Source organism: Mytilus trossulus, chromosome 11, assembly GCF_036588685.1.
Source record: "Mytilus trossulus isolate FHL-02 chromosome 11, PNRI_Mtr1.1.1.hap1, whole genome shotgun sequence".
In the NCBI taxonomy this organism is placed as follows: domain Eukaryota; kingdom Metazoa; phylum Mollusca; class Bivalvia; order Mytilida; family Mytilidae; genus Mytilus; species Mytilus trossulus.
In genome coordinates this window covers 19,379,529-19,407,483 of record NC_086383.1, presented here as the reverse complement: position 1 = coordinate 19,407,483, position 27,955 = coordinate 19,379,529, and the positions used below count along the sequence as shown (strand labels likewise).

Here is a 27,955-nt window from a genome sequence, read left to right as displayed (position 1 = left end):
AACAGTTGTTATTTATTTTTTTTCAATTTTAACTTCCTTGGAAACCAAGGATGCCATTCATGTATTATAGCGCACATGAACCTTTCACAGTGAAATCATCGTACTAGTGTTATAATATGTGAAAGTAGTTTTCGCAAAATGGTCTATCGAAGTGTAAACCAAGGAACGAAATTCGGATGGACCAATCACATTAAAGAATTTGAAGATATAACAATCCCATAAGGATTACAAAAAATATGCGTGTATTGGGATCTGTTAAAACGTTATTTTTTTTTCTTTTATATACCGTAAGTCCAATGATCGATATTTAAAATGTGGTGGAATGAAATCTCAAAAACTAGAATAACCCGGTCTCCCCATGATCGTGTGCCTGTATCCATTTACTCCATTTGTGGACCCAGTTACCATTAAAATCATGATCGAGAATGTAAATTAGGAAGTTGCCAAGACATAACCACCTGACCAAGAGCAGAAAACAGCCAAAGGACTCCTAGATGCATGATTTTTTCTTAATAATTGTGAGTGGCTTTGAACTAGCTGTCACTAACTACGAGTACTCTCAGATCAGAACTAATTGTCTTTTTGTTGTTGGAATATACAAGTACCCGGCCATGTCCACTCTGTGTTTTTGTTATTTTGTTAGATGTATTTCTATGTGTATCCATCTGATGAGTTAAGCCATTTTCAACTGATTTTTCGATTTCGTTCTTATGTTGTCCTGATACACCACTGTCCCAGGTTAGGGTTAGGGTTTGGATCCCACTAACATGTTTAAACCCCGGTACATTCTGTATGTATGTGCCTGTCCCAAGTCAGTGCCTGTAATTCTGTAGTTTTCGTTTGTTGATGTCTTATGTATTTGTTTTGTTTATTTTTTTGTACATAAGTTAGGCCGTTAGTTTTCTCGTTTGAATTGTTTTACATTTGCCAATTTGGGGCCTTTTATAGCTGACTATGTGGTATGGGTTTGCTCATTGTTGAAGGCCGTACGATGTCCTTTAATTGTTAATTTCGGTGTCAATTGGCCTCTTGTGGAGAGTTGTCTCATTGGCAATCATATCACATATTCTTTTTTTTTATATCTAATGCGTCTTTCCGCTCCCCGAGACAGGCTTCAACTGACCCCTTAAAATACGTATACTAGATCAGTGAAAATGGAAGTCATACTCAACTTCAGAACATGAATGAACTATTTTTTTTAAACATATACAAGATTAACAAAAACCAGAGGATCTTGACATGGGATGCGCGAAAAAATACGGCAGGGTTCAACATTTGTGGTGAGATCTCAACCCTCTCCCTATACCTCTTGCCAATTTAGATTGGTGTCACATGTGGAGCAGGATCTGCTTACACTTCCGGAGCACCTGCGATCACCCCCGTTGTTTTTTGTGGGGTTCCTGTTGTTTAGTCTTTAGTTTTCTATGTTGTGTATTGTGTTCATTGTGTTCTATTGTTTGTCTGTTTGTCTTTTTCATTTTTAGCCATGGCGTTGTCATGTTATTTTCGATCTATAAGTTTGATTGTCCCTCTGGTATCTTTCGTCCCTCTTTAAGAAACTCGTCAGTGGTTGTCCTATGTCATATCATAATGATTTTGTTGGTTGTTTAGATAATTTGTTTTTGATAAACTCTTTGATAGTCCTTACTATTTTAGTAGTTATGCCCTGCCTCTAGGCGAAAGGTGCATTACGTGTTACCATTGGCCATCCGTCTTTCCGTCCATTTTAAAATCATGTTTACATAAATATAAGCAAGCTTGAGCGGGGGCATTCTATTCGTGTTAAGAACTAAAGAAATAGGCGTTGTTTTGTTTTGAGATTTCTCGTTCGAAAACATATTTAGGATTTGCTCATTGCAGAAGGCCGTTCGCTGACCTTTGTTACAAAAATATATACATAAAAATGATATCGATCTGTTAACTTAATGTAATAACCGTACTGAAGTTTATTGACTAAATATATATTTTTAATTATAATAATTCACATTTGTTCAAGGTTGTCAATAAATGCACGATTTCGAAATTCAAACAAAACATGAAATGGACCGACAAAACAAAAATGTTTTGATAAAAGGACACCATTCAATCAATACTTTTTTTAAATACAATATGATGTATGACTCGTTATTTAAAGATAGAAAAATATGAATAAGGCCTTGAAATCAAATCCACGGTGAAAATGACATTGATTTTATCACGCTAACATTGGTGTTTTTTTCTTCATCAAGCTACTGTAACCAGAGACATATATGCATTCTTCTGTTGTTACTTACCAAATGCAACAGACTCTGAAAAATTCGAATATAAACAACAAAAATTATTTTTTTGCCTTCAGATATTTCAATTTCGCACGATAACAAAAAAAAATGCAAAAAAAACCGAGGATCCATTTGTCTTTCTTACCGTGTGCATTATTCCCTCTCAACCCTCTCCCTATACCTCTTGCCAATTTAGATTGGTGTCACATGTGGAGCAGGATATGCTTACACTTCAACCCTCTCCCTATACCTCTTGCCAATTTAGATTGGTGTCACATGTGGAGCAGGATATGCTTTCACTTCCGGAGCACCTGCGATCACCCCCGTTGTTTTTTGTGGGGTTCCTGTTGTTTATTCTTTAGTTTTCTATGTTGTGTATTGTGTTCATTGTGTTCTATTGTTTGTCTGTTTGTCTTTTTCATTTTTAGCCATGGCGTTGTCATGTTATTTTCGATCTATAAGTTTGATTGTCCCTCTGGTATCTTTCGTCCCTCTTTAAGAAACTCGTCAGTGGTTGTCCTATGTCATATCATAATGATTTTGTTGGTTGTTTAGATAATTTGTTTTTGATAAACTCTTTGATAGTCCTTACTATTTTAATAGTTATCCCCCGCCTCTAGGCGAAAGGTGCATTACGTGTAACCATTGGCCGTCCGTCTTTCCGTCCATTTTAAAATCATGTTCACATAAATATAACCAAGCTTGAGCGGGGGCATTCTATTCGTGTTAAGAACTAAAGAAATAGGCGTTGTTTTGTTTTGAGATTTCTCGTTCAAATTCAGAAACATATTTGGGATTTGCTCATTGTAGAAGGCCGTTCGCTGACCTTTGTTACAAAAATATATACATACAAATGATATCGATCTGTTAACTTAATGTAATAACCGTACTGAAGTTTACTGACTAAATATATGTTTTTAATCATAATAATTCACATTTGTTCAAGGTTGTCAATAAATGCACGATTTCGAAATTCAAACAAAACATGAAATGGACCGACATAACAAAAATGTTTTGATTAAAGGAAACCATTCAATACTTTTTTAAATACAATATGATGTATGACTCGTTATTTAAAGATAGAAAAATATGAATAAGGCCTTGAAATCAAATCCACGGTGAAAATGACATTGATTTGATCACGCTAACATTGGTGGTTTTTCTTCTTCATCAAGCTACTGTAACCAGAGACATATATGCATTCTTCTGTTGTTACTTACCAAATGCAACAGACTTTGAAAAAATCGAATATAAACAACAATAATTGTTTTTTTTGCCTTCAGATATTTCAATTCCGCACGAGAACAAAAAAAAATGCAAAAAAAACTGAGGATCCATTTGTCTTTCTTACCGTGTGCATTATTCCCTCTCAACCCTCTCCCTATACCTCTTGCCAATTTAGATTGGTGTCACATGTGGAGCAGGATCTGCTTACACTTCCGAAGCACCTGCGATCACCCCTGTTGTTTTTTGTGGGGTTCCTGTTGTTTAGTCTTTAGTTTTCTATGTTGTGTATTGTGTTCATTGTGTTCTATTGTGTGTCTGTTTGTCTTTTTCTTTTTTAGCCATGGCGTTGTCATGTTATTTTCGATCTATAAGTTTGATTGTCCCTCTGGTATCTTTCGTCCCTCTTTAAGAAACTCGTCAGTGGTTGTCCTATATGTCATATCATAATGATTTTGTTGGTTGTTTAGATAATTTGTTTTTGATAAACTCTTTGATAGTCCTTACTATTTTAATAGTTATGCCCCGCCTCTAGGCGAAAGGTGCATTACGTGTTACCATTGGCCGTCCGTCTTTCTGTCCATTTTAAAATCATGTTCACATAAATATAAGCAAGCTTGAGCGGGGGCATTCTATTCGTGTTAAGAACTAAAGAAATAGGCGTTGTTTTGTTTTGAGATTTCTCGTTCAAATTCAGAAACATATTTGGGATTTGCTCATTGCAGAAGGCCGTTCGCTGACCTTTGTTACAAAAGTATATACATAAAAATGATATCGATCTGTTAACTTAATGTAATAACCGTACTGAAGTTTATTGACTAAATATATGTTTTTAATTATAATAATTCACATTTGTTCAAGGTTCTCAATAAATGCACGATTTCGAAATTTAAACAAAACATGAAATGGACCGACATAACAAAAATGTTTTGATAAAAGGACACCATTCAATCAATACTTTTTTTAAATACAATATGATGTATGACTCGTTATTTAAAGATAGAAAAATATGAATAAGGCCTTGAAATCAAATCCACGGTGACAATGTCATTGATTTGAACACGCTAACATTGGTGTTTTTTTTATTCATCAAGCTACTGTAAACAGAGACATATATGCGTTCTTCTGTTGTTACTTACCAAATGCAACAGACAGAAAAAAATCGAATATAAACAACAATAATTGTTTTTTTTTGCCTTCAGATATTTCAATTTCGCACGAGAACAAAAAAAAAATGCAAAAAAAACCGAGGATCCATTTGTCTTTCTTACCGTCTGCATTATTCCCTCGACTCTTACACAGCATTTCCATTTTAATGCCTTTTATAGATGAATATGTGATATGAGTTTTATTCATTATTGCAGGCCGTACAGTTAGTCCTATAGTTGTCTTTTGGCAGTTGTACCACATTTTATTATTTTTATAAGAAGTTGGTGAAAATGCCAGAGTAAGTTATATTCGAATATCTCCTTAAATCGCAGCATTAGATGCTATTTGTGTGCATTCAAGTATTTAAAGACTAACTATATTTGTCATTCATCAAGAAAAACTGAAAATGCGAAACTTATGCATACATTTACATTGTCGTTCTACATTTGTTTTGCTATCGTGTGGCCGCTAACACACTATGGGTGACACAACTAAAGAACAATGTCATACCGTAACGGTAAATAGTGAATATGTGTATGATGACAATGATTTTGATCCGTTTACCGACAACAATAACAATGAAGAAACACAAAGTAATTCGCAAGAAGAAATATCTGATAGTCAATTCAATGATGAAGATATGTATCACTTGATGCAGTCTAATTTCGGACAACTTGATAGAAAAACATTTAAAGATGAGTTAATTAAACATACAACTACACAAGATATGCGACCCATTCGAAACTCCCTTTTCGACCTTTTACGTAAGAGAGATTTGACTTTGAAAGACGCAAAGCTTGTTGAAAGAGCACAGCGAGACAATATTGGTGAAAAACTTGCAGATGACATTTATATTATTTTCCAGTTTCTCGAAGAAGCTAATAATATTTCAGAATTAAAGCAATGTATATCTAAAAGTCCGCGACGTATGACTACGGGAGGCGATGATAGTGACTCGAAAATTACAGATATATGTGTAAAACTAACAAACAGAACAAAAACTAAACAAACAGATAACGCAGTTATTATAGCGTTGATTTTAGAACTCAACAAAGTTTCGATGAACATGTAAAGAATACGGAAGGGAAAATTGACAAAATGGTTACGAAGTATGATGAAGAAATTAAGAATTTACTAAATAAAATTGATGTAAAAGACATTGAATTTATAAACCAAAAATCACAACTAGCTGAATTACGTGATAAAAATACGAAGTTACAGTCTGAATTAAAACTGAAATCACAACAATTACGAGAATCAGAAGATGAAAACAGACAACACGAAGAACAAAAAGAAACAAATTTAAAGATTTTTAATCGTTTAGAAGCAATCGATGGAAAATGTAAACAGATGTCTATGGTGTCGAAAAAACAATTTTCTGACGTTGTTAAAGATTCAAAATTATCAAAACCTAATACCGAATTTATTACGCGAGAAAATGACACAGACCAGTTTGAAAATGAAGCACAAATTGAAAGCGTGAGCAGGGTGACTCCTGAACATTACCCAACGTACACGAATAATGATAGTGAAATCACAAACGACCGTTTTAATCAAACTCTAAAACCTAAACACGTTCTGTCAAACCTAGTTGTATTATCAGGTAATGACCAAATACCAAAAGGGAACAAAGGACAGTCAATTGAACCATTAGTTTCAGACAGCGATACTTCAGTATTTAGGGGAGTAGTTCGAAAAAGGACTAAACGTATTGTACTTTATAATGTTCGAGCTGACAAACCATATGAACTTGTAAATGGAGCCGTAAAATCGTTTGCAGAAAAAAAAGGTGTGAAAATAACTTTTTCAAAACTACTTAAGAAGCGTGAAGGAAGAGGATATTCTACATATATCATGCGTGTAAACATTGTTGAGAGTGACTTTGGGATCGTAGAGTTGAACGAAAACTTCTGGCCAGCGGGTGTATACTGGAGAGAATACGTACCCTACAATAGTAACTTTAACAATAACAACCAAACAGAACAATCATGGAATTAAAACCTATATTATATTTTGTATATTTTATATTTTTTGTCATGCTAAGGTTATTATGTTGGAACATGAGGGGTGCAATGTACGGTGTGTCGTACTTTCAAACTTTACTTAAGCAATCAGATATATGTTTTTTTACTGAACATTGGTTGAATGAAACTAATGTATGTTTTCTTCATAATATTGCTGACGAATTTCATGTTGTTTATAGTATTAGTAGCTCTTGCATGAATAGTTCAAGGGGCTCGGGTGGGACAGCAATATTGATTAGGAAATCATCAGGTTTTAAAATTAAGCCCGTAGAAATTCAAAATGACAGAATATGTGGTGCGATATTGTCAATCGATGGTTTTCAAGATATATGTGTAATTTGCACTCTATTACCGTCTACTAATTATTCTCAAGATGTATATCTAGATTATTTAGATGTTTTATCGTGTTATTATGATAGAATGAGTGAAGACTATATTACAATTATAGGTGGTGATTTTAATGTTGACATATCTTGTGAAAATGTTAGCACAAAAAGTAATGCTTTGAAATGTTTTTTTTTATAGTCGTAATATAAAAGTTCCCCACTTGTTGAATGAAGTAACTGGGCCTAAATATACTTTCAGAAATAAAGATAAAAGTCAAAAATCCTTAATAGACTATAAATGTATACCAGAAATTTTAGAACATGATATTTCAAACTTAGGGATAAAAGATGACTGTCCATATGATTTTTCTGATCATTACCCTATATACATGTCTCTGAACATTGATCTGCTATCTGCTATGTGGGTCGTCAGGTAGCTCCAAATTGGGCCGTCATGTTTTAAAATGGACGAAAGCTGATGAATTTGAAATAAAGATGTATCAAACAGAAATTGATAAAAGTTTAGACATTATCAAACCTAAAATCGATAATTGTACCATTAATGATCTGGAACATTATAATACAGTTTTAACTAATGCACTACACATGTCGGCGAATGCATATATTCCGTGTGGAAAGTTTCGTCACTACCTCAAACCATACTGGAAATCTAATGACTTAAATGCAGTTCATTACGAACAGCGCGAAGCTCGTCGTGAATGGAAAAATAACAACAAGCCTCGTAACAAATCTAACCGCCTTTACAAAGATTATAAAGATAAAAAAAGAATTTTCAGGAAACGTAAACGTCAGGCCGAAAAACTATGGCGAGAGGAAAAGTATGAGGACATTAAAAATGCGGCAGAAGTTGACATCGGAGAATTTTTCAGAACTGCACGTAAAATGAGGAAACAGAGACCGACAACAGATAAACTTGTTTATGACGATACCGAAGCAAAGACACCTGGAGATATATGTATGTTATGGGGGAAATATTTTGAAAATTTATACTCTATAAAAGAAGAGAATTGCTTTGACAAACAATTTTACGGGAAAATTTCCAAAAAAGTTCATGATCTTTTCAACAATAAATACAAAGGTTATATTGATACTCTCGACAAACCGATTACTATAAATGAAATCAAGGATCAGGTACGAACATTGAAAGTCGGTAAATCGCCAGGACAAGATTATATATCAAATGAACACATACTATATGGTGGTGAAAACTTATTAAAACATCTGAGTGTATTATACAATTTAATTCTCGAACAAGAATACTTACCTTTATCATTTAGACATGGAATAGTTATACCTCTTTATAAAGGAAATAATAAAGACAAAACAAATCCAAATAGTTATCGTGCAGTTACTTTAACTTCTTCATTAGGAAAACTGTTTGATAAAATAATTTTGAATCGTATTCATAAACACTTTGTTGATATCAATAGTGTGATGCCACATCCACTCCAGTTTGGATTTGTAAAAGAACATGGTGCGATACCAGCTATTTACACCTTGAAAGAAGCAATTCATTATTATCTTGAACGTAATTCGATTGTTTATGCCATTTTTCTCGACAACGAAAAGGCCTTTGACCGAGTGTGGCAAGATGGCCTACTTTACAAACTGAACCAAATTGGAATTCAAGGTAAATTGTGGAATCTGATATATATGTTGTATAAAACTGCAACAGCACATGTGCAGCATAGTGGACTAACAAGTCAAGTGTTTCGGATTGAACAAGGAGTAGGTCAAGGCCGTGTGTTGTCTGCCTGGTTATTTTCCTTATTTATCAATGACTTGATTTGTGAACTCTTATCGACACATTGTGGACTACTAGTAGGCCCGATAAGCATACCAACAATCTTGTTAGCTGATGACACAACTTTATTAAGCGCAACTGTAAATGGTGCTCAGACATTATTAAACGTTGTTAACAGCTATGCGCTCAAATGGCGGTTAAAATATAATGCATCGAAAAGTAGTGTTTTGACTTTTACACCACCAAAAAAGACTCGCAACAATTATGACTCTGCAGCATGTCTTAACCTAGGTAATATTGTACTCGAAAGAAAACGTACATGTACTTACGCTGGAACACTTATTAGCTCAGATGGTAAAACTTTCGATAGATCAGATAAATCCAGTAAAAAGTTAAAACAGAAACTTCACTCACTATATACTGTTGGTGTTAATCCACGAGGGATGAGTGCCTTAACTAATAACTTGATATGGAAAAGAGTTATTCTTACAACTGCACTTTATGAATGTGAAACTTGGGGTCAGCTACCCTATCGTGAAACTGAAATGTTGGAAATAACTCAAAGATATTTCGTCAGATTTATACTAATGATGGATAAACGTAGTCCGACTGACTCTTGTATTAGTAATGTTGGTTTGTGGTCTGTCGAAGGATATACTGATAAAATGAAACTTTTGTTTTTTGGGAGACTGTGTCGTGCAAAATCGACAACAATACATAAACGGATGTTTAATTTTCGTATGGGACAAATATTAACCGGTGAGGCCAGTCAAATTTCATTGACTTACGATTACATCAAAATTTTAATGAAATATGAATTTGATGTTTTTGTTGAAAACTTTGTGGCTGAAAATTTTTTTCCAGACAAGCTACTGTGGAGCAAAATTGTAAAACAGACTTTAGACATATACGAAGAAAACAAATGGAAACACTCAGTTGAACGGCGACCAGAACTTGAGCGGTACCATAAAATACATACTTGTTTGACGGAGCATCGTTTGTTACGACTAGCGGTAACATATCCATCACTAAATTCAAAATTTATGACGCTTGTGAAATTAGGAGCCATAGCTATTCAAACAGGAAAATGCTCCTTGTGTAACTTATATAATACGGATATACTTGTGCATTATATACTTTGCTGTACATCTCTTTTACAAATTCGGACAGAAATGTTCTACAAAATTGTTGATATTCTTGACGTAGAGGATTCCGTTCGTTTCTTTAATCAAGATGATGACGAAATTATCGAGTCGTTACTTGGAAGTATGAATCATACCATGCAAACTATAAATGCTGATGTATGGAGCCTCTTGATGTGCCACATAGCAGATTATATGTATAAACTATATCAGGTCTTCAATTATGATCTTTATAGTCACATATTTGATCTTAACTAATGTTGTTCTTGTATGAAGTTGGTGAATTATAGACGTTTTGTTTTTGACTCTATTTCATATGTAATTATGTATCTACCTATAGTCCTTTTTATTGCTGTTTGTATACTTTGATGTTGGTTAGAATATGTAAATATGTTATGTTCTTGATTCTGTTCTTATAATATAAATTGTAAAATCTTCATATTATGGAGGAAATAAAGATAATCAATCAATTAATCAATCAATCAATGCACGATTTCGAAATTCAAACAAAACATGAAATGGACCGACATAACAAAAATGTTTTGATAAAAGGACACCATTCAATCAATACTTTTTATAAATACAATATGATGTATGACTCGTTATTTAAAGATAGAAAAATATGAATAAGGCCTTGAAATCAAATCCACGGTGACAATGTCATTGATTTGAACACGCTAACATTGGTGTTTTTTTTATTCATCAAGCTACTGTAACCAGAGACATATATGCATTCTTCTGTTGTTACTTACCAAATGCAACAGACAGAAAAAATCGAATATAAACAACAATAATTGTTTTTTTTGCCTTCAGATATTTCAATTTTGCACGAGAACAAAAAAAAAATGCAAAAAAAAACGAGGATCCATTTGTCTTTCTTACCGTCTGCATTATTCCCTCGACTCTTACACAGCATTTCCATTTTAATGCCTTTTATAGATGAATATGTGATATGAGTTTTATTCATTATTGCAGGCCGTACAGTTAGTCCTATAGTTGTCTTTTGGCAGTTGTACCACATTTTCTTATTTTTATATCCAGAAGATTATAAAGTTTTTCTCCACATAGATAACGGCCGTATTTATGTGCCAATTTAGAGAAAAAAATGAAACATTATTTTGTAATTGGCGCAACAAAAAATATTGAGGCATATAAAAACAACATCCATATGACGTAAACAACGGAACATCACCGTCAAAAAACGTAAATTCGTTTCGTTTTTTATCGATTGTGTTATGGATATAAGCAAGTGTAATTATAATAGAATATTTTGATGCATATGAAATGCTGTATAGCGCAATTGCAAAAGGCTGTCGCTGCGATATAGCTGATGCGGCGTTTTAGCAATAACCAACCAACCAACCAAAAGGCTGCATATGACCTGAGATGGGGTAAAATAAATATACATGGTACGTCTGTTGATATAAAAATAAGAAATACACACGGATGACTGATTCAAAAACCTATACCTCAGCATAGTAGTAAATAGACTATTCTATTGAAATGAGCAGTTGAATTCGTTATAATTAACTTGTCTGACTATACGATTTTTGTCAGGGCCCGACTTTCTTCATTTCGGGGAAATTGAAATTAGAACCACATATGTACTTTAAATCATTTTCCGGAGAAATAAGAAAACTGCAAGCAAAGTATCATTAACCACGTAACCAGATCATTTTAAGGATTGGTTCGTTCATGCACAACACTACACCATGTGAAATATAAATTTTGTAGGTAGAAATTGTATCCTAGTCTTACAAATAAGATCTATATTAAAAACTAATTTTAAATTCAAAAATGGTTATTTATAGAGCTTACTTAAAAATCTTCGTCGCATTATAGACTTTTTGTACTGAGGCGATATTTGAAATTCTCAAAGAAAAATATTTGAAATTCTCAAAGTACTGAATTTAAATTGATATATAGATTTGAACATTTTCGGTTTATGTCAACCGAGGTATATTTGACGAGATTTTGTTGATACATCTGGAACTCTGGGAAATTCAATACAGGTACAAATGTACAAAACTGTTACCGGAAAACTGATCATCGACTTAAAAAAGGGTGCAAAGAATTACAATAATAAAAAATGACACCCGTGTGAGAGAGAGCAATATCTCTTGCACGATAAAGACACCCTTGTAGATTTCGAAAAAGAGTAGGCTAATGTCGCTTCAAGGGCAGCACTCGCACCCGCAAAGTGGAGAGGGATTTATATAAGTTGTAATAACTTGTTTCCCAATCCACAATAAATAAATATGTTTAAACTAAAGAGGTCTATTTTTTTCATTGACAACACATATTGATATATTCAAAAAGCTATGGCTATGACTTTTCGTTTGATTTATGATAATTTGATAATTTATGTAGAGCAAAAAAAAGACAAATCTGTCATCGACATTTATATTTGAAGATGTGATTTTTCAAAGTAGACTTTGAAAAGTAGACTTGTTATGCCCCACCTACGATAGTAGAGGACCATTATGTTTTCTGGTCTGTGTGTCCGTTCGTCCGTGCGTCCGTTCTTCCCGCTTCAGGTTAAAGTTTTTCGTCAAAGTAATTTTTGATGAAGTTGAAGTCCTATCAACTTGAAACTAAGTACACATGTTCCCTATGATATGATCTTTCTAATTTTAATGCCAAATTAAAGTATTGACCCCAATTTCACGGTCCACTGGACATGTAAAATAATAGTGCGAGTGGGGCATCCGTGTAATATGGACACATTCTTGTTACTAGATATATTTGTCACATTTAGTATTTTATAAATAAATGTACACACACATACACAAACACACAAAAAAAACCCAGCAAATAACAAAAAGATCATAAAAACGTACAAAACGAGCATGGCTGTTGATAAAAACAATTTTGAGTCGAGCTTCACTGATTACTGAGTCGTTTGCAGGCGAAAGGCATCTGTGGCGTTCATTTTTTAAAATCGTGGTATTTGTGATGAGTAAATGGATGTTTAGAGCTTGCATATATGTTTTCATGTCAGGCCTATGAACATGTAAATAATGAAAAGTATGAACGAAACTGCATGTGTGACCTCTCGTTGGAAATACATATAAGACTTTTCTACTAATATAGTACATTCAGCAACCTTGTCTAGTATTTCTCGCAATGACACATACTTCAATTATTCCAAAGACCGAGCAGACATTTAGTTGTACAGCGTTTATCACCCTTACGTTATTCCATTGCTAGTTGAGTTTCGCATGCCGTATAGTTGGGTATTTTCGCGGGCTGTTAATTTTCGTTATTTTTGCGGTTTGAACAAACTCGCGAAAATAAATTCCGCCAATTTAAACGTGTACATGCAAAGGAATTGAAGTTTTGAATCCGCCAAAATAACAATCGCCAAAATATTTCTTATACCTTGTTCAATGAAATTCGCTAAATTTTACACCCGCAAAAGTAACCCGCTACCCGGTATCTCAATATATAACCTCAAAATGTTTTTTAAACAGGTCAAAACTACAAAAGAGTACTTGAATAAGTTAATTTGTGCAAATATAACCGGGCGTTTTCCGTGTTATAGTGATTCAAAGACGGAATACCAATACTTTAAACTTTATTAGCAAGGTCCGGACAGTACCAGACCCAAGACCTAAACTGACAACAAAATGATATACAAAAGCATATATAAAAACAGTTACTATAGAAAAGGATTAGTGTCCAACGGATTAACTTGTCATGGTCAGAGTGATTTCCATCACGACAAACATATATTTAACAATAGAATTAATTAGACACAAAGAAATGTAAAAGGTTTGATAAAAGGATTAATAAATTGTCACTATAGCACTTAAAATATATTGTCTGAACTTGATTTATATCTAAGTCCTAATTGTCCAAATCTTCCTGGTTATATTCGCCACTACTCCACCTAAACTTGGTCTCCGAGTTTGTCGACTTCATTTTGTTATCGACGTGGGTATCCTCCTCCACGCCGATGATATTGCTGCGAATTGCCACGCGAGCAAATTGCAAGGGTCGAACGCACACCTCGGTTTGAATGTTTTATGTCTAGATGTTGAATCTCGTGTCTATTATTTACGTTCTCTTCCTTAAGTCTTTGAATTTCGACTTCCATATCCTTTAATATGCGCTTGTACTGCATGTCAGAATTTTTGAACTCCATTGTTAAGCGTTGTCTGGTGTTGGTTAAATTACGGTTTTCCTATTTCAAACGCATTATTTCTATTTCAAAATTTTGAGTTCCACTTGCATGTTCAGCTAACTCCAGCTGGATTGTTTGGATTAACCGAACATGTTTTAAACGTTCCAAATTTAAATTGTCCAAACTGTTCCTTAACATCACGTTTTCTTGTATTACTGTATCTAATTTAGAATTTTCGCACTTCAGCGCAGCGATTTCTTTGATGAAGTTTCGGTTATAGACTCTTTTAACTTGTTAATGTGTAGTTTCGCGGATTCGTCCTGTATAGAGCACGTAAAAGCGGAGAGTTCCTTGTCCTCAAGTCCTTGAAACGGAAATTGAGACATTTGTTTTTTCTCGATAAACATTTTCATTCTGTCGCTGTCTCTTTGAATTTTAGATTTTGACTTTTTCTTCGGTTTTCGGATTTCACATGACTTCACGTGAAAATTGCACATACGGGCAAAATGTCCATGATGTCTGCACTTGTAACAATAAGCGTTAACTGCATAACACTGATGGTAGGTGAAAACCGCAATATTTGCATAGAAAGTCCAAACAAGTATCTGTTTTTCTCATCGGAAACGGGTGTCCATTTCTGCAAGGCTGGTAATTCCAGGATCCTTTCATACTGCTGCTTCTGGAGGTATTTATTTTTACTACTTTGGGGGAACTAGCTCAAGATCGTGCCGCGGGTACCTCAACCAATATATAACCGGACGTTTTCCGTGTTACAGTGATTCAAAGACGGAATACCAATACTTTAAACTTTATTAGCAAGGTCCGGACAGTACCAGACCTAAGACCTACACTGACAACAAAATGACATACAAAAGCATATATAAAAAACAGTTACTATAGAAAAGGATTAGTGTCCAACGGATTAACTTGTCATGGTCAGAGTGATTTCCATCACGACAAACATATATTTAACAATAGAATTAATTAGACACAAAGAAATGTAAAAGGTTTGATAAAAGGATTAATAAATTGTCACTATAGCACTTAAAATATATTGTCTGAACTTGATTTATATCTAAGTCCTAATTGTCCAAATCTTCCTGGTTATACAAACATTTACAATAGTTTTAAATTGACATTCTTGTTTTTTTTTTCTACACGAGATTTTCGCAAACAGATTGTCATAATACTCACACACCGGCAAGTTGAAATAAGTATAACGTGAATTATCAATATAAATACGAATGAAATAATGTTAGAAAGGAGAAAATGTCATAATAGTAAAGGTTTATCTCAACAAATTAGAAAATGAAAATTTTTGACATTATTCAGAGGATTGTCAGGAATATTTGTTCTGTCTTAGTGGCGGATCCATGGGGAGGAGGGTTCCGGGGGTTGGAATTCCCCTTTTTTTGGACGATCAATAAATTTGAATGGGGACATATAGTTGGAATCGCCCCCCCCCCTTTTGTCCTGGGTTAAGACCCCCCCCCCTTTTTTTAAATGGCTGGATCTGCCCCTGTATCTGATATCAATGTTTATATATTTCGCCTTAGTTATTTGGTTTAGGAAGAAATAACCCTGTTGTTGGGCTTTGGATTTATTTTTTGATATGTGCTATGGTCTTATCTTAAAAGATATTTTGCTACAAAATGTCTTATATAATTGGTGTTAATTGGGGAGGGGTAACTATCTTTAAGGGTTTATATATCCTATAATATCTACTTTTTGTTCATAGGTTTTAATATTAGTTATGTCATTCAGTATGATATAAATTAACTAAAAAAGACGACAACAACAAAAAAATGCACGAATACGATATATGTATACCTTAAAACCGCCGGAAAGACACACACGTATAAATTAAAAAAAAAAACATACCTTTTAATCAAACATATCGTATACAGTTTGATTTATTTTTAGAATCAAAATCATTCTTGCTCAAAAGACAAATTGTATTTTGGCGCAATTGAAATGCAAATTGGCACAAATGCAAAGCACTCAAAGGAGGAAATTTCAAACAAGTCTACGTGAACAATCTTTTTTAGATCTCAGCGTATGATATATTTTTTCAGGAGCATCGACGAAACGGCAAAGACCAGTATCACCGTGATAACAATTCTTACGACAACCCAGGCTACCACAGGGAAGGCAATGATGGATATAGGCCAACTGATTATAGACAAAAAGACTATTTAAACCAAAATTTTAATGTTTGGGATCCTAAAACTTTCCCTCAACCACATCATGGATATCCAGCTAGTCAGTACTATTGGGAAAATCAGAGAGCAGGTTCCGATCAGCATTTTCACGGAACTATATCTTCAGATTCAACATCAGAAACGAAGTCTCGGAAAGCTATAGCAATTGCTATAGGAATAGGACTTTTAATAGTTGTCGGCGGTGCAATAGCTGTAGCTGTTTATTTTACTAGTCTTAGTAAGTTTAAACAATTTCTTGACTCTTAATTTGTATTATTTTGATTGATGTATTGTATTTCATTTACAAGCATTTTATTCGTCAAAAGAACTCTAACCGGTATCCGACTTTCAAACTATGATATTTTAAAATATGTTATAGTGTCATGCAATACAGTAAAATAGGAGCCAGTGTCTTGTCGGACAATGAATGACATACCTTATAAGGAAAATATATCTAGATTTGCCGTACAACCGAGTTCAACCCATGCACACTTTTCATTTCATTAAGAATATGCTTTTAAATCACTTAATACATGTATTTACAAAAATAGTCGTTTGGCGTGTTTTTTTATTGTTATAAATTGTGCAGATCACGATTATATTTGAAAATTGGGATATTTTTTATATATCTGAGAGATTCTTTTTTTGAATTTGTGATTCATTTTTGTTAAAAGCACTTTAATTTATATTTTACAATGGTACGTTTAGACAAGTTTTAAGAATTAGGGACGGTTTGAGCATCAGACAAACGATAATATTTCTGTTTCCAACATAATAGAAACGTTTGAATCTTCGAACTACAGATTGATTATAAAAAAAGAAGATGTGGTATGATTGTCATGCCAATGACTCAACTCTTCACCAGAGACCAAATGACACAGACATTAACAACTATAGGTCACCATACAGTTATCAGTTTTGATGTTTTTTTATTTCTCATTTTACAGCTGATGTTCAGAGAACGACTGTCTCGACAATACCAACAACGACACCTGGTAAGTAAACTGACTGGTTCCCTGTTTAATGATTTGCTGGTTTAGTGCGGTTGACTGAGATTAAACTATTTGATGATTGGTTAGTTGGTGTGGAATTGAGATAAGTAAATTTATTGTTTGATTGGTTGAGTGAGAAGTTAAGATAAGATATGTGTTTATTAATTGGTTAGTAAGCAGTTGAGATTGGTATATCTATTGATTGATTGATGAGAGAAAAGTTAAGATAAGATATTTGTTTATTGATTGATTAGTAAGCAGTTGAGATTGGTATATCTATTGATTGATTGATGAGAGAAAAGTTAAGATAAGATATGTGTTTATTGATTGGTTAGTAAGCAGTTGAGATTGGTATATCTATTGATTGATTGATGAGAGAAAAGTTAAGATAAGATATTTGTTTATTGATTGATTAGTAAGCAGTTGAGATTGGTATATCTATCGATTGATTGGTTGAGTGAGAAATTAAGATAAGATATGTGTTTATTGATTGGTTAGTAAGCAGTTGAGATTGGTATATCTATTGATTGATTGGTTGAGTGAGAAGTTGAGATAAGATATTTGTTTATTAATTGGTTAGTAAACAGTTGAGATTGGTATATCTATCGATTGATTGGTTGAGTGAGAAATTAAGATAAGATATGTGTTTATTGATTGGTTAGTAAGCAGTTGAGATTGGTATATCTATTGATTGATTGGTTGAGTGAGAAGTTGAGATAAGATATTTGTTTATTGATTGGTTAGTAAGCAGTTGAGATTGGTATATCTATTGATTGATTGGTTGAGTGAGAAGTTAAGATAAGATATTTGTTTATTAATTGGTTAGTAAACAGTTGAGATTGGTTAACCTATTGATTGATTGGTTGAGGGAGAAGTTAAGATCAGATATTTGTTTATTGATTGTTTAGTAAACAGTTGAGATTGATATATATATATATATTGATTGATTGGTTGAGTGAGAAGTTGAGATAATATATTTGTTTATTGATTGATTAGTAAGCAGTTGAGATTGGTATATCTATTGATTGATTGGTTGATGATGAGTTCAGTTAGATATATGGATTGATTGATTGGTTTATCGAGATGTGGAATTTAGATTAACATATATGATGTTTGATAAGGTGGTAAAGAGTTGATATTACGATATGTGTTGATTGATTAGTTAATGAAGAGTTGAGATTAACATGATAATAATTATAGATTGATTGGTGAGTAAGGAACTGAAATTTATATATCTTTTGATTGATTGGTTAGTGAGGTGTCAAGATTAAGATATGTATTTATTGATATCTTATTGACGAGATATGATTTACATATTTATAATTTTCTTGGTTGCTTCTACGGGCGTTGAGAGTAACCTATTGATTGATTGATTGACTGGTTGGTTATTTGGGAGTTGAGTTTAACACAGTTATTGATTGTTGATGCTAGTTATGAAAAATATATGTTTCCTCTTTGATTTTTCACTCTGTTCGTGAATTATAAGTATACCTACTTATAATATGAAACGAAAGTAATACCATGACAACTGATGTGCATTAACGGATAAAGTGGACTGAGGGAACTGTTGGTTTACAAAGTGACACACAATGTCCGGCCGTTGGTTGATCAAAGACATCCTCACATGTACCCTTTCCTCCAAAGAATTCGCCTGTAACCTTTAGAGATATAAGCTTTAAAATTTATTGTCTAGGATGTTATTGGCTCGTCTTTCTTTTTTTTGTTAAAAAAAACCAACAACCGCAGTGGTAGATCAGATTTTTTATAACTTGAGGACTACTGAGGCATAAGAGGGGGCACGCTCCAGTTCCCAGTGATACCCTATTTAATCACCCATTTTTTTCCACAAAAGGGGGCAGGGTCCCCATGTCCCCTCTAAATCGGCCTCTGCATTGTGTTATCTCCTGAATCGTTACCGTTTATGAAAGAAAAATCCGGTAAAGTGTATTATTTGGTCTGTAAATTATCTGCTTCTTTTTTCAACAGTTCCACCTCAGGAGCTGGTGTTTCAAGGAAACATAACAATTGATAAGAACTGGAATGACGATTTGAAAAACTCTTCTTCGCCTATATACAAACAGAAAGCAGCAAATGTTTCAAATATGGTAAGTATATGATCAACTTTATTAATTAATCAAAAATTCCATGTATATTTTGTAAGTCTCTGGCATCTACCATATTTATTCTTTTAGTTTTTATTGGAGTGCTCGCTGAACATGGGATCCTACTTTTGATCGTCTATATTGGCACATATGTATGTTCATATTATGGTAGTTATGACCCACAGGCACTTGTTTCTATCCATAGGAAGGTTGACTATCCATATTTCCCATATTTATGGATAGTCAACCTTCCCATGGATAGAAATAAACTCATCATAGATACCAGGATTAAAATTTTATATTTACGCCAGACGTGCGTTTCGTCTACAAAAGACTGATCAAGACTTATCAGTGACGCTCGAATAAAAAAATGTTTATAAGGCCAAATAAAGTGCGAAGTTGAGGAGCATTGGATACCAAAAATTCTTAATGTTTTGCCAAATACAGCTAAGGTAATCTATCCCTGAGGTAGAAAAGCCTTAGTATTTAAAAAATGCAATGTTTTGTTAACAGTTAATTTATTATAATTATGAACATAGCAATGACCACTTAAGTCAATACAGAAGTGCTGACTACTGGGCTGGTGATACCCTCGGGGAAATAAATCTTCACCAGCAGTGGCATCGATCCAGTGGTTGTAAATAAACTCAACATACATGTAGATACCAGGATTAAAATTTTATATTTACGCCAGAAATAAGTACATGGTCGTACATGTTATATATGACCTGTTACCCGCAACTACTGAAAGATAGGCTCATTACTCCAGTTGATCTGAAAGATACATTGTATCTCACAAACCTGAATTTTTGTGTTTAAAAAAAGATAAAAAAATTATTGAGAACCAAAACATAATTTTTTACTATACAAATCCTTGAATATACCAATCCTCTTGTCGTCAAATCTTGAGCCACACAGTTCTGTTCTGTTCTGTTCTGTTCTTGTAGTATTCCTCCACTATCTTGGAGAACCATTGGTAATACAACGTAATACGTCCACTACTGTTCTTCAATTATGGACTGAAACACCATCTAATCGTCTTGGGAGATTCTTATTAATAATATAAAATATAGATCCTTAGTAGAATTAAAATTATTATTTAATTCCTCTAATGAGATCAATAATCCTCCGTCACTCTCACGGTAACCCTATGAATACTCTCACTCTACAGTAAAACATAAATGTTCCTGTCACCCTGTGACACTAAGTTGCATGTCTGCTCTCACTATATATTTTGTAATTAAATAATGAATGTTCCTGTCACCCTGTGACACTATATTGCACTTCTGCTACGACCACAGTTATGTAAAGTCTTAATCCTATCACTTCTCTCAATGCGTAATGCAAATCACAGGCCTCTGCTCACGGCCTCAAATTCTTCTTGTCGAGATCAATGGAGATGGAGCAATTACTTGATATCCTGTACAGTAAGGAATCAGAGACAACAACTCATCCAGCTGTTCAAAAATTGCATCAGTGAGTTTCACATCTCTTACTACCTCAGTGTTTTTTTCACGTAGTATTTTCAAGAATAGACTTCTTATACTGTCAAGAGCGACACATTGAATTAGGAAATGTTTCCGATCCTCAGCACCATTATGACATAATAAACAGGTTGAGTCTACTTCATACTTATTAAATTTTTGTTTATGAATTTGAAGTAAATAAGTGTCTAACATAAGTCTGCATTTGATACCTGCCCTCTGGATTGAGAAATGTTCAAATTTTGCACTTTTCCATACAAGATGTGGATTATCAAAGGTTAATTGTTCAAAGTTTATATATTGTAGAGATGATTTTTCACGGGCTTCCGAATGTATTTTATTAGTCCAATATGTTTTTACAGCTTTAGATACTAAGTTTTTCCATGAGAATTTTCCTGGTGGTTCTTGTAGAAGTACTGATGAAGAAGGAAGATTATATTTCTCCAATAACTGTTGCACATAAATAAACCAGCTTTTTTAGATTCTGTCCTTGATAGCTAACTTTCTCTGTGCCAGTTTAAACACCACTGTATTTGAACTTCTTATAATATTTCCGAATAAAGTTAAAGTTCTTTTATCGATTTCTGCTTCTATTGGCATCTGACCAGACAGAAGATAAGTTGCTGAATCAGCTGTTCTTTCTGGAAGTTGCCGAATACGTTTTAAAAGTTGTTTGAAATAAGATGACAGAGTTTTAATATCACTAACCATTAATCTAACTACTTCAAGTCCATGTATGCGTCTTGGAATTATAAATATACGGATAATATGGATGAATACAGTGGGGTTTAATCCGTTCAGACCGACGTGGAGGCCAGCTCCCATAAGTGCATATGTTGCTTTTCTTGCAGCACTGATCCTTGCGTTGCTAACATTCTTTGTGCCAAACTTTGATGAATTATCTCTTTCAATACCTAGATGCACAGCAGATTGTGACGTTGGAATCTCTTCTGAGTTCATGGTGAAATTCCTAGGTTGTTTGTCGTTAAATTGAACCACAGATGATTTTGTTTTACTTATACAGTAATGTTCTTTATTAGCATAATCCCCTTGTATGTCAAGCATTGCTTGAAGATCCTCTGAGTTGTTTGACACCAGACATACATCATCTGCTACTGTTGGTGTGCCACAATAAATTGGTCCAATATAAGTTCCTAGATTTTGAGTCTCTATATGGTCCAACATTGGGTTAATAAAAAGTTTATATGCTGCAGGGGAGGTAACTCCACCTTGTCGTACCCCTTGATGTTCAGAGCATACCTTTAATAGTTCACTTTCCCATTTGATTTGAGATGTTAAATCTTTATACCATTCCTTGAACATCAGCCATGAGTCACTTTCAATACCACTTTGATGTAGCTTTCGTAGTAGTGAGCTGTGCCAAACTAAGTCAAATGCCTTCTGGGCATCAAGAAAGGCAACATATAATGGCCTGTGCCCGCATGTCCTACGCCTCTGCAATTAGTTCATTAAGTATCAGAGCTGTATTTAGTCCAGATATACCCCTAGTGAAACCCCTTTGTAGTGGGCTCTGTGCATTTTTGAGTGTTTCATCTTTCTTTTCTAAATATAAGTTTTCTAGTATTTTATTTAGAATACTGGTTAAAGTTTTTTTCCTATAAAAGTTTGGGTCATCTAGTGGTTTCCCTTTACGCTTATATACTGGCGTTGGTACCAAGTTTGAGTAGATCTGGTATTGAACATACATCAAAGATCATATTGATTAGTTTTGTTACTGCTGATATTACTATTTGGCCTCCGTTCTTTAAATAGATACAGGAAGATGTGGTGCGAGTGCCAATGAGACAACTCTCCATACAAATAACAATTTAAAAAGTAAACCATTATAGGTTATAGTACGGCCTTCAACACGGAGTCTTGGCTCACACCGAACAACAAGCTATAAAGGGCCCCAAAATTACTAGTGTAAAACCATTCAAACGGGAAAACCAACGGTCTAATCTATATAAACAAAACGAGAAACGAGAAACACGTATATATTACATAAACAAACGACAACTACTGTACATCAGATTCCTGACTTAGGACAGGTGCAAACATTTGCAGCGGGATTAAACGTTTTAATGGATCCAAACCTTCTCCCTTTTTCTGAAACAATAGCATAACATCACAACAAAGAAAAACATACGATAAAATATCAATTGGCAGACTTAACTCAATCAAAAAACCTATGATTAAACAATGAACGAATAAATTTGATCTGCGATATCTGAATACAAATGCACAGTTAATTAAATATTAGAGACAAACATTCATGACCAAAAAGCTAACAAACAAATTCAAACACAGGACATGACTGAGAAATATTTAACCAATCAATGTTCACTTTAGAAAAAAAACGTTTTTTTTATAATCTTGAAGTTTATACAAATGTTGTAAGAATAAGTGAAAAATTGAAGATATTACAAATAATCAAAGCTGGTGTACAGACAAGATCCATATAAATCAAAAATAACAAAAGAGCATACACCTTATCGCTATTTGTCCGCCATTACTGGATATCACACAGGTTCCCGTAAAATTATGACGTCATAAAACAAAATAGCTGACGCCACAATGAAAAAGTGATTGTTGTATGCGTCAATAGTTCAAGCGGCAGGATCAGCCGGGAATAGCGATAAGGTGTATTATAAACAGTATCAACAGGTCGAATTAACAAGAAAATACGATTTGAGAGTACTCGCAGTTACTGACAGCTAGTTAAAAGCCAAAACCAATTAATAATAAAAAATCATGCATCAGAGACTAAAATCGACTAAAATGTTCACTTGTCAAGTTTGCACAATCGGCTTCTTTACCGCTCTTTAAAGTGTAAATAACCTTTTCATATAAAAAAGAAGATGTGCTATGATTGCCAATTAATGAGACAACTATCCACAAAAGACCAAAATGACACAGACATTAACAACTATATTGATTTTGTTATCAGTAAATTAAAAACTAACTAAATATTACTAGTATGTTATATACATATATATATTCATGGATCTACAATCTGTCGATACCTGTAACTTGGCATTGCACAAGGTCATGTTTTTCTTTGGCTGTTTATGACGTCTTTACGCTAAATCCATTGGATGTTGGATGTGTACGGATTGATTGTTTAGTCTTAGATGCATGATTTTTTATTAGTTGTTAGTGGCTTTGAACTAGCTGTCAGATAACTGCGAGTACTCTCAGATCTGTTCATTGCGTCTTTTTGTGTCGGGATGTATAAGTACCGGGCCACGTCTATAAAAACTTGTATTTTTGTCCATCTGATGAGTTAAGCCTTTTTCAACTGATTTTTATAGTTCGTTCTTATGTTGTACTGTAATACCACTGTCCCAGGTTAGGGGAGGGTTGGGATCCCGCTAACATGTTTAACCCCGCCACATTATTTATGTATGTGCCTGTCCCAAGTCAGGAGCCTGTAATTCAGTGGTTGTCGTTTGTTTATGTGTTACATATTTGTTTTTCGTTCATATTTTTACATAAATAAGGCCGTTAGTTTTCTCGTTTGAATTGTTTTACATTGTCTTATCGGGGCCTATTATAGCTGACTATGCGGTATGGGCTTTGCTCATTGTTGAAGGCCGAACGGTGACCTATAGTTGTTAATGTCTGTGTCATTTTGGTCTTTTTTGGATAGTTGTCTCATTGGCAATCATACCACATCTTTTTTTTTTATATAGGTCACCGTACGTCCTTTTTTACTATTTTGCAGATTTGAAATATATGCATCTTCAAACAAAAGACAGTCTAACTCTACTTGGTTGTTATATAGAACATCTTCGTAGTTAGAGCTTGAAGGTGTTGCTAGTTCCTCAAAGTACTCAGCCCACCCTTTCCTTATTGAGTCAGGGTTGTCATAGATACCATTCTTAAATTTCAGTTGTGTTGTTTTTTTCCATACCGGTTCTTCGTTGATCATTTACTAACTTAAAGAAGAGTTTTTGGTCACCTTCCCTAGCTGTCATTACGTTTTCAAACTTTTATTTTCTGGCTACCGCTTCTAGATGCCTTAGAGTTGACCTAAGTTTGCGTTTTCCATTCTTCATGTTTCTAAAGTGAATGTTCTCCTGATCTCAGGCTTTGACGACCACTGAGCCATCTTCCACTTCCAAAAATGGTGTTTATTTTCACAACATGCCTTTTTGATTTCATCAGGCCAGTATCTCTTTCGAGGGCGATATTTTTGCTTATTTGGTTTTGCACATTCCTTAATAGCTGAAGTGTCTACAATGTATAATGTTAATACAAAGCATTTCTGTGAAGATATTTACATTGCCGCGTAATATTAATATCAAGATTGTCGATGTCAATTTTTTGGAGTTTTTCATATAACAATGGTTGATATTTTGTTCGATTTACTTTTTCCCAGTTAATCTTTTTCGAATTAATATGGTTGTTTTCTTTGATCGGTTTTGCAGTGATACCTACTCTGACGAGAGCAATGACAGGATCGTGTTGTGAAGTGTTCATATATATAGTCTCTTTCCAAGTTCACAAACTGATTAATGATATGATGGTTACTTTGTATTATGTAGTCGATTCTTGACGAACATTTCCCACTATGGTGAAAATAAGTGTCACATTCATTACTTTCTGGTATGTGAAGTTCAAACTCATGGATAAAATCTAAAAACAAGTTGTCTTTCCGATTCATATTTTCCATCATTATTGAGACATTTACATCACCAGCAATCACATCACAGGTTGGCTTGAATTTATATTTTATTTCCCCTATTTCCTCTTAAATCGCTTTAAACTCATCATCTGCATTTTTCGAGCCGCTACACGGCACACACGGCATATATAATACACCAATAATTATGAGTGAAAAACACGAAATTTAGGTTAGTACCTTCCGAGATCGGTCTGCAACTTGTAAAAAGAATTTCCGGTTGCTGTAAAAATTATTCTTGAAAGCTTTCTAACGTTCTTTCTTTGTATATCACATATGTAAGATGGTAGTAAAGGGCGGGGGGGGGGGGGGGTGCTTGCACGGAAAAAACGTGAAATAAGACATAATTTCACGTTGAACGTGAAATAATTTCTGTCATGAACGTTGCTAGCTGCGGAACCGTAGCTCTTAGGTCCTTATGTTATTTTTTGACTATTTGCGGACCATGGTCATAATAACATAAGGACCTAAGAGCTACGGTTCCGCAGCCATGGTCCGCAAATAGTCAAAAAATAACATAAGGACATAAGAGCTACGGTTCCGCAGCTAGAACATTGCACGAAAAATAAAGACTTTGATGTGAACCTTTTGTGACTGAGTCACTGTCTTCTTATATATATATAAACTCTCTGTTTTACTTGTTATTCCCGATTTGGTATACACATTTATGATATAAATGGTTTACAGCTTTTAAAAAAAGTATTTCTTGACGATACCTGCCAAGTGTTTGAATTTTATTTGAAAAGTACCTAGCATGCAAAATAAGCATTTGAAAATCACGTTGCACGTAAAATGAAATAAGCAGAACACGTTGAACGAGGCACCTGTCTTGCTCGACTGAACGTCAAATTAAAAAGTAAAAACATGTTGAACGTAAAATAAAAAACGGCGATCACGTTGCACGAAAATAACCCTTTACCACCCTCATGTAAGCCTCCATGGAGCAAACACTTGACAGAATAACCAAATACATAACCTAGGGGATAATGTTTTTTTCGGTCTCCGTCCGTTCGTTCGTTCGTCCGCCTGTCTGTGACTATGTCTGTTTTTAATTTTGTAATTACTGGTCATTTTTTTTTTAGTGATTGATTATTTGATTACCAGAACAAATATTTTTTGTTTTTTTTAAATAATCTAGGAGTCCTGTTTTTTTATTATTTGATTATCTTATTTAATTTGTTTAATGATGATGTGATTATTTGGATTACTTAAATAATAGCTATGGTAAAAAGTAATTAAAGAACTATTCAAAATGGACCGATTTGATGCTCAGTCATGTTATTTGGATGTTAAATATTTTACAGTGTTGATTTACCCTAGGTGGCTTCCTGTCAATCAGGACTATTTCGAGTGACTTTGTTTAAAAATTATGTGCATAGACCCTTATAGGTCTCATTGGGGTCTAAGACGACGTGGGATTGCCAATTTTTTATAAGCGAAACACATGAAAGTCAAATTATTGTGCCGTGAAAATGGGAAATGAAGGCTAACGGGACACGGGAAATTACAAAAAAATGAGAATTGCTTACGTATATAGTGTAAGCGGGATACATGCATGAATCTGACAAAACAATAAGCAGGATCCGGGATCAGAACCACCCCAGTGTTCTCCCCAGAAATTTTGGATAGCATCACATTTTGCGTAAAAAAAATAACTGTATTGTTTTTAATGTCGTTTGTCGCGTCGCGTTGATACTCTATTTCCTTTATATGTTTTAGTTTAAATTGTTCAATTCATAACTGAGAATACAATTAAACTATAACCACAAAAACAGTTGTTTCAGTTTATGTTTTCTTTATTCATTTATAGTTACAGAATTATTTTTTTCCTCTTGTGCCAAATAAAAATAAATATGTGGTTTCAGTTACCCAACAATAAGCCAAATGAATGAATGGTTCATTATAGATCAACCTGTTTATATACAAAACTAAATATCTAGTACACAAAATTAACTATTTTTTATATTATATCAAGTAAAGATAAAGTAGCAAAAGTAGCAACAACAAAAAATCAATTTAAAAACTTTTCTTTAACATGTTTATGAAATTCATTGTTTCATGGCACTCAATTAATTAGTCCCAGTTGTTTCTTATCTTTACATCAAAATGATATGTATTTTTAACAAAGTTACCTAACAAATAGTCTGTTAATGCGTAGTTTTCTCTCTTGGTATATTTTTTCTGTCTACTGTCCATCTGTTGTCATTATCGTGATAATGCGGATTTTTGTCATATCTGGTCCGGTTCCGATCCTCAGTTTACACAAAAATGTGCAATGGCGGTAAGGTGTAAGGTCAAGCCAGTGTCATTTCACAAAAACTTAAAAGTAGTACGCCATACGAACATTATTAAACTAATCAAAATAATACCTCTATAACATCAAAGTCATGATTTCAGTTTATATAAATTTTCATCTTACAAGAAAACTTAGATACTTTATTCTTACACTAAAAGTACATGACAATTATACTATAT

The 27,955-nt window shown here is 33.9% G+C and overlaps 1 protein-coding gene across 1 annotated transcript in view; it reads left to right on the top strand.

Moving 5' to 3' along the window:
- Positions 1 to 27,955, top strand: part of LOC134689812 (mucin-2-like) — a 44,811-nt gene that overhangs the window by 6,675 nt on the left and 10,181 nt on the right. Inside the window, exons 2-4 of the mRNA XM_063549778.1 lie at positions 16,090 to 16,453; positions 17,163 to 17,210; positions 19,194 to 19,312. Coding sequence (XP_063405848.1) covers positions 16,090 to 16,453; positions 17,163 to 17,210; positions 19,194 to 19,312 — 531 coding nt within the window. The remainder of the gene's footprint in view (positions 1 to 16,089; positions 16,454 to 17,162; positions 17,211 to 19,193; positions 19,313 to 27,955) is intronic.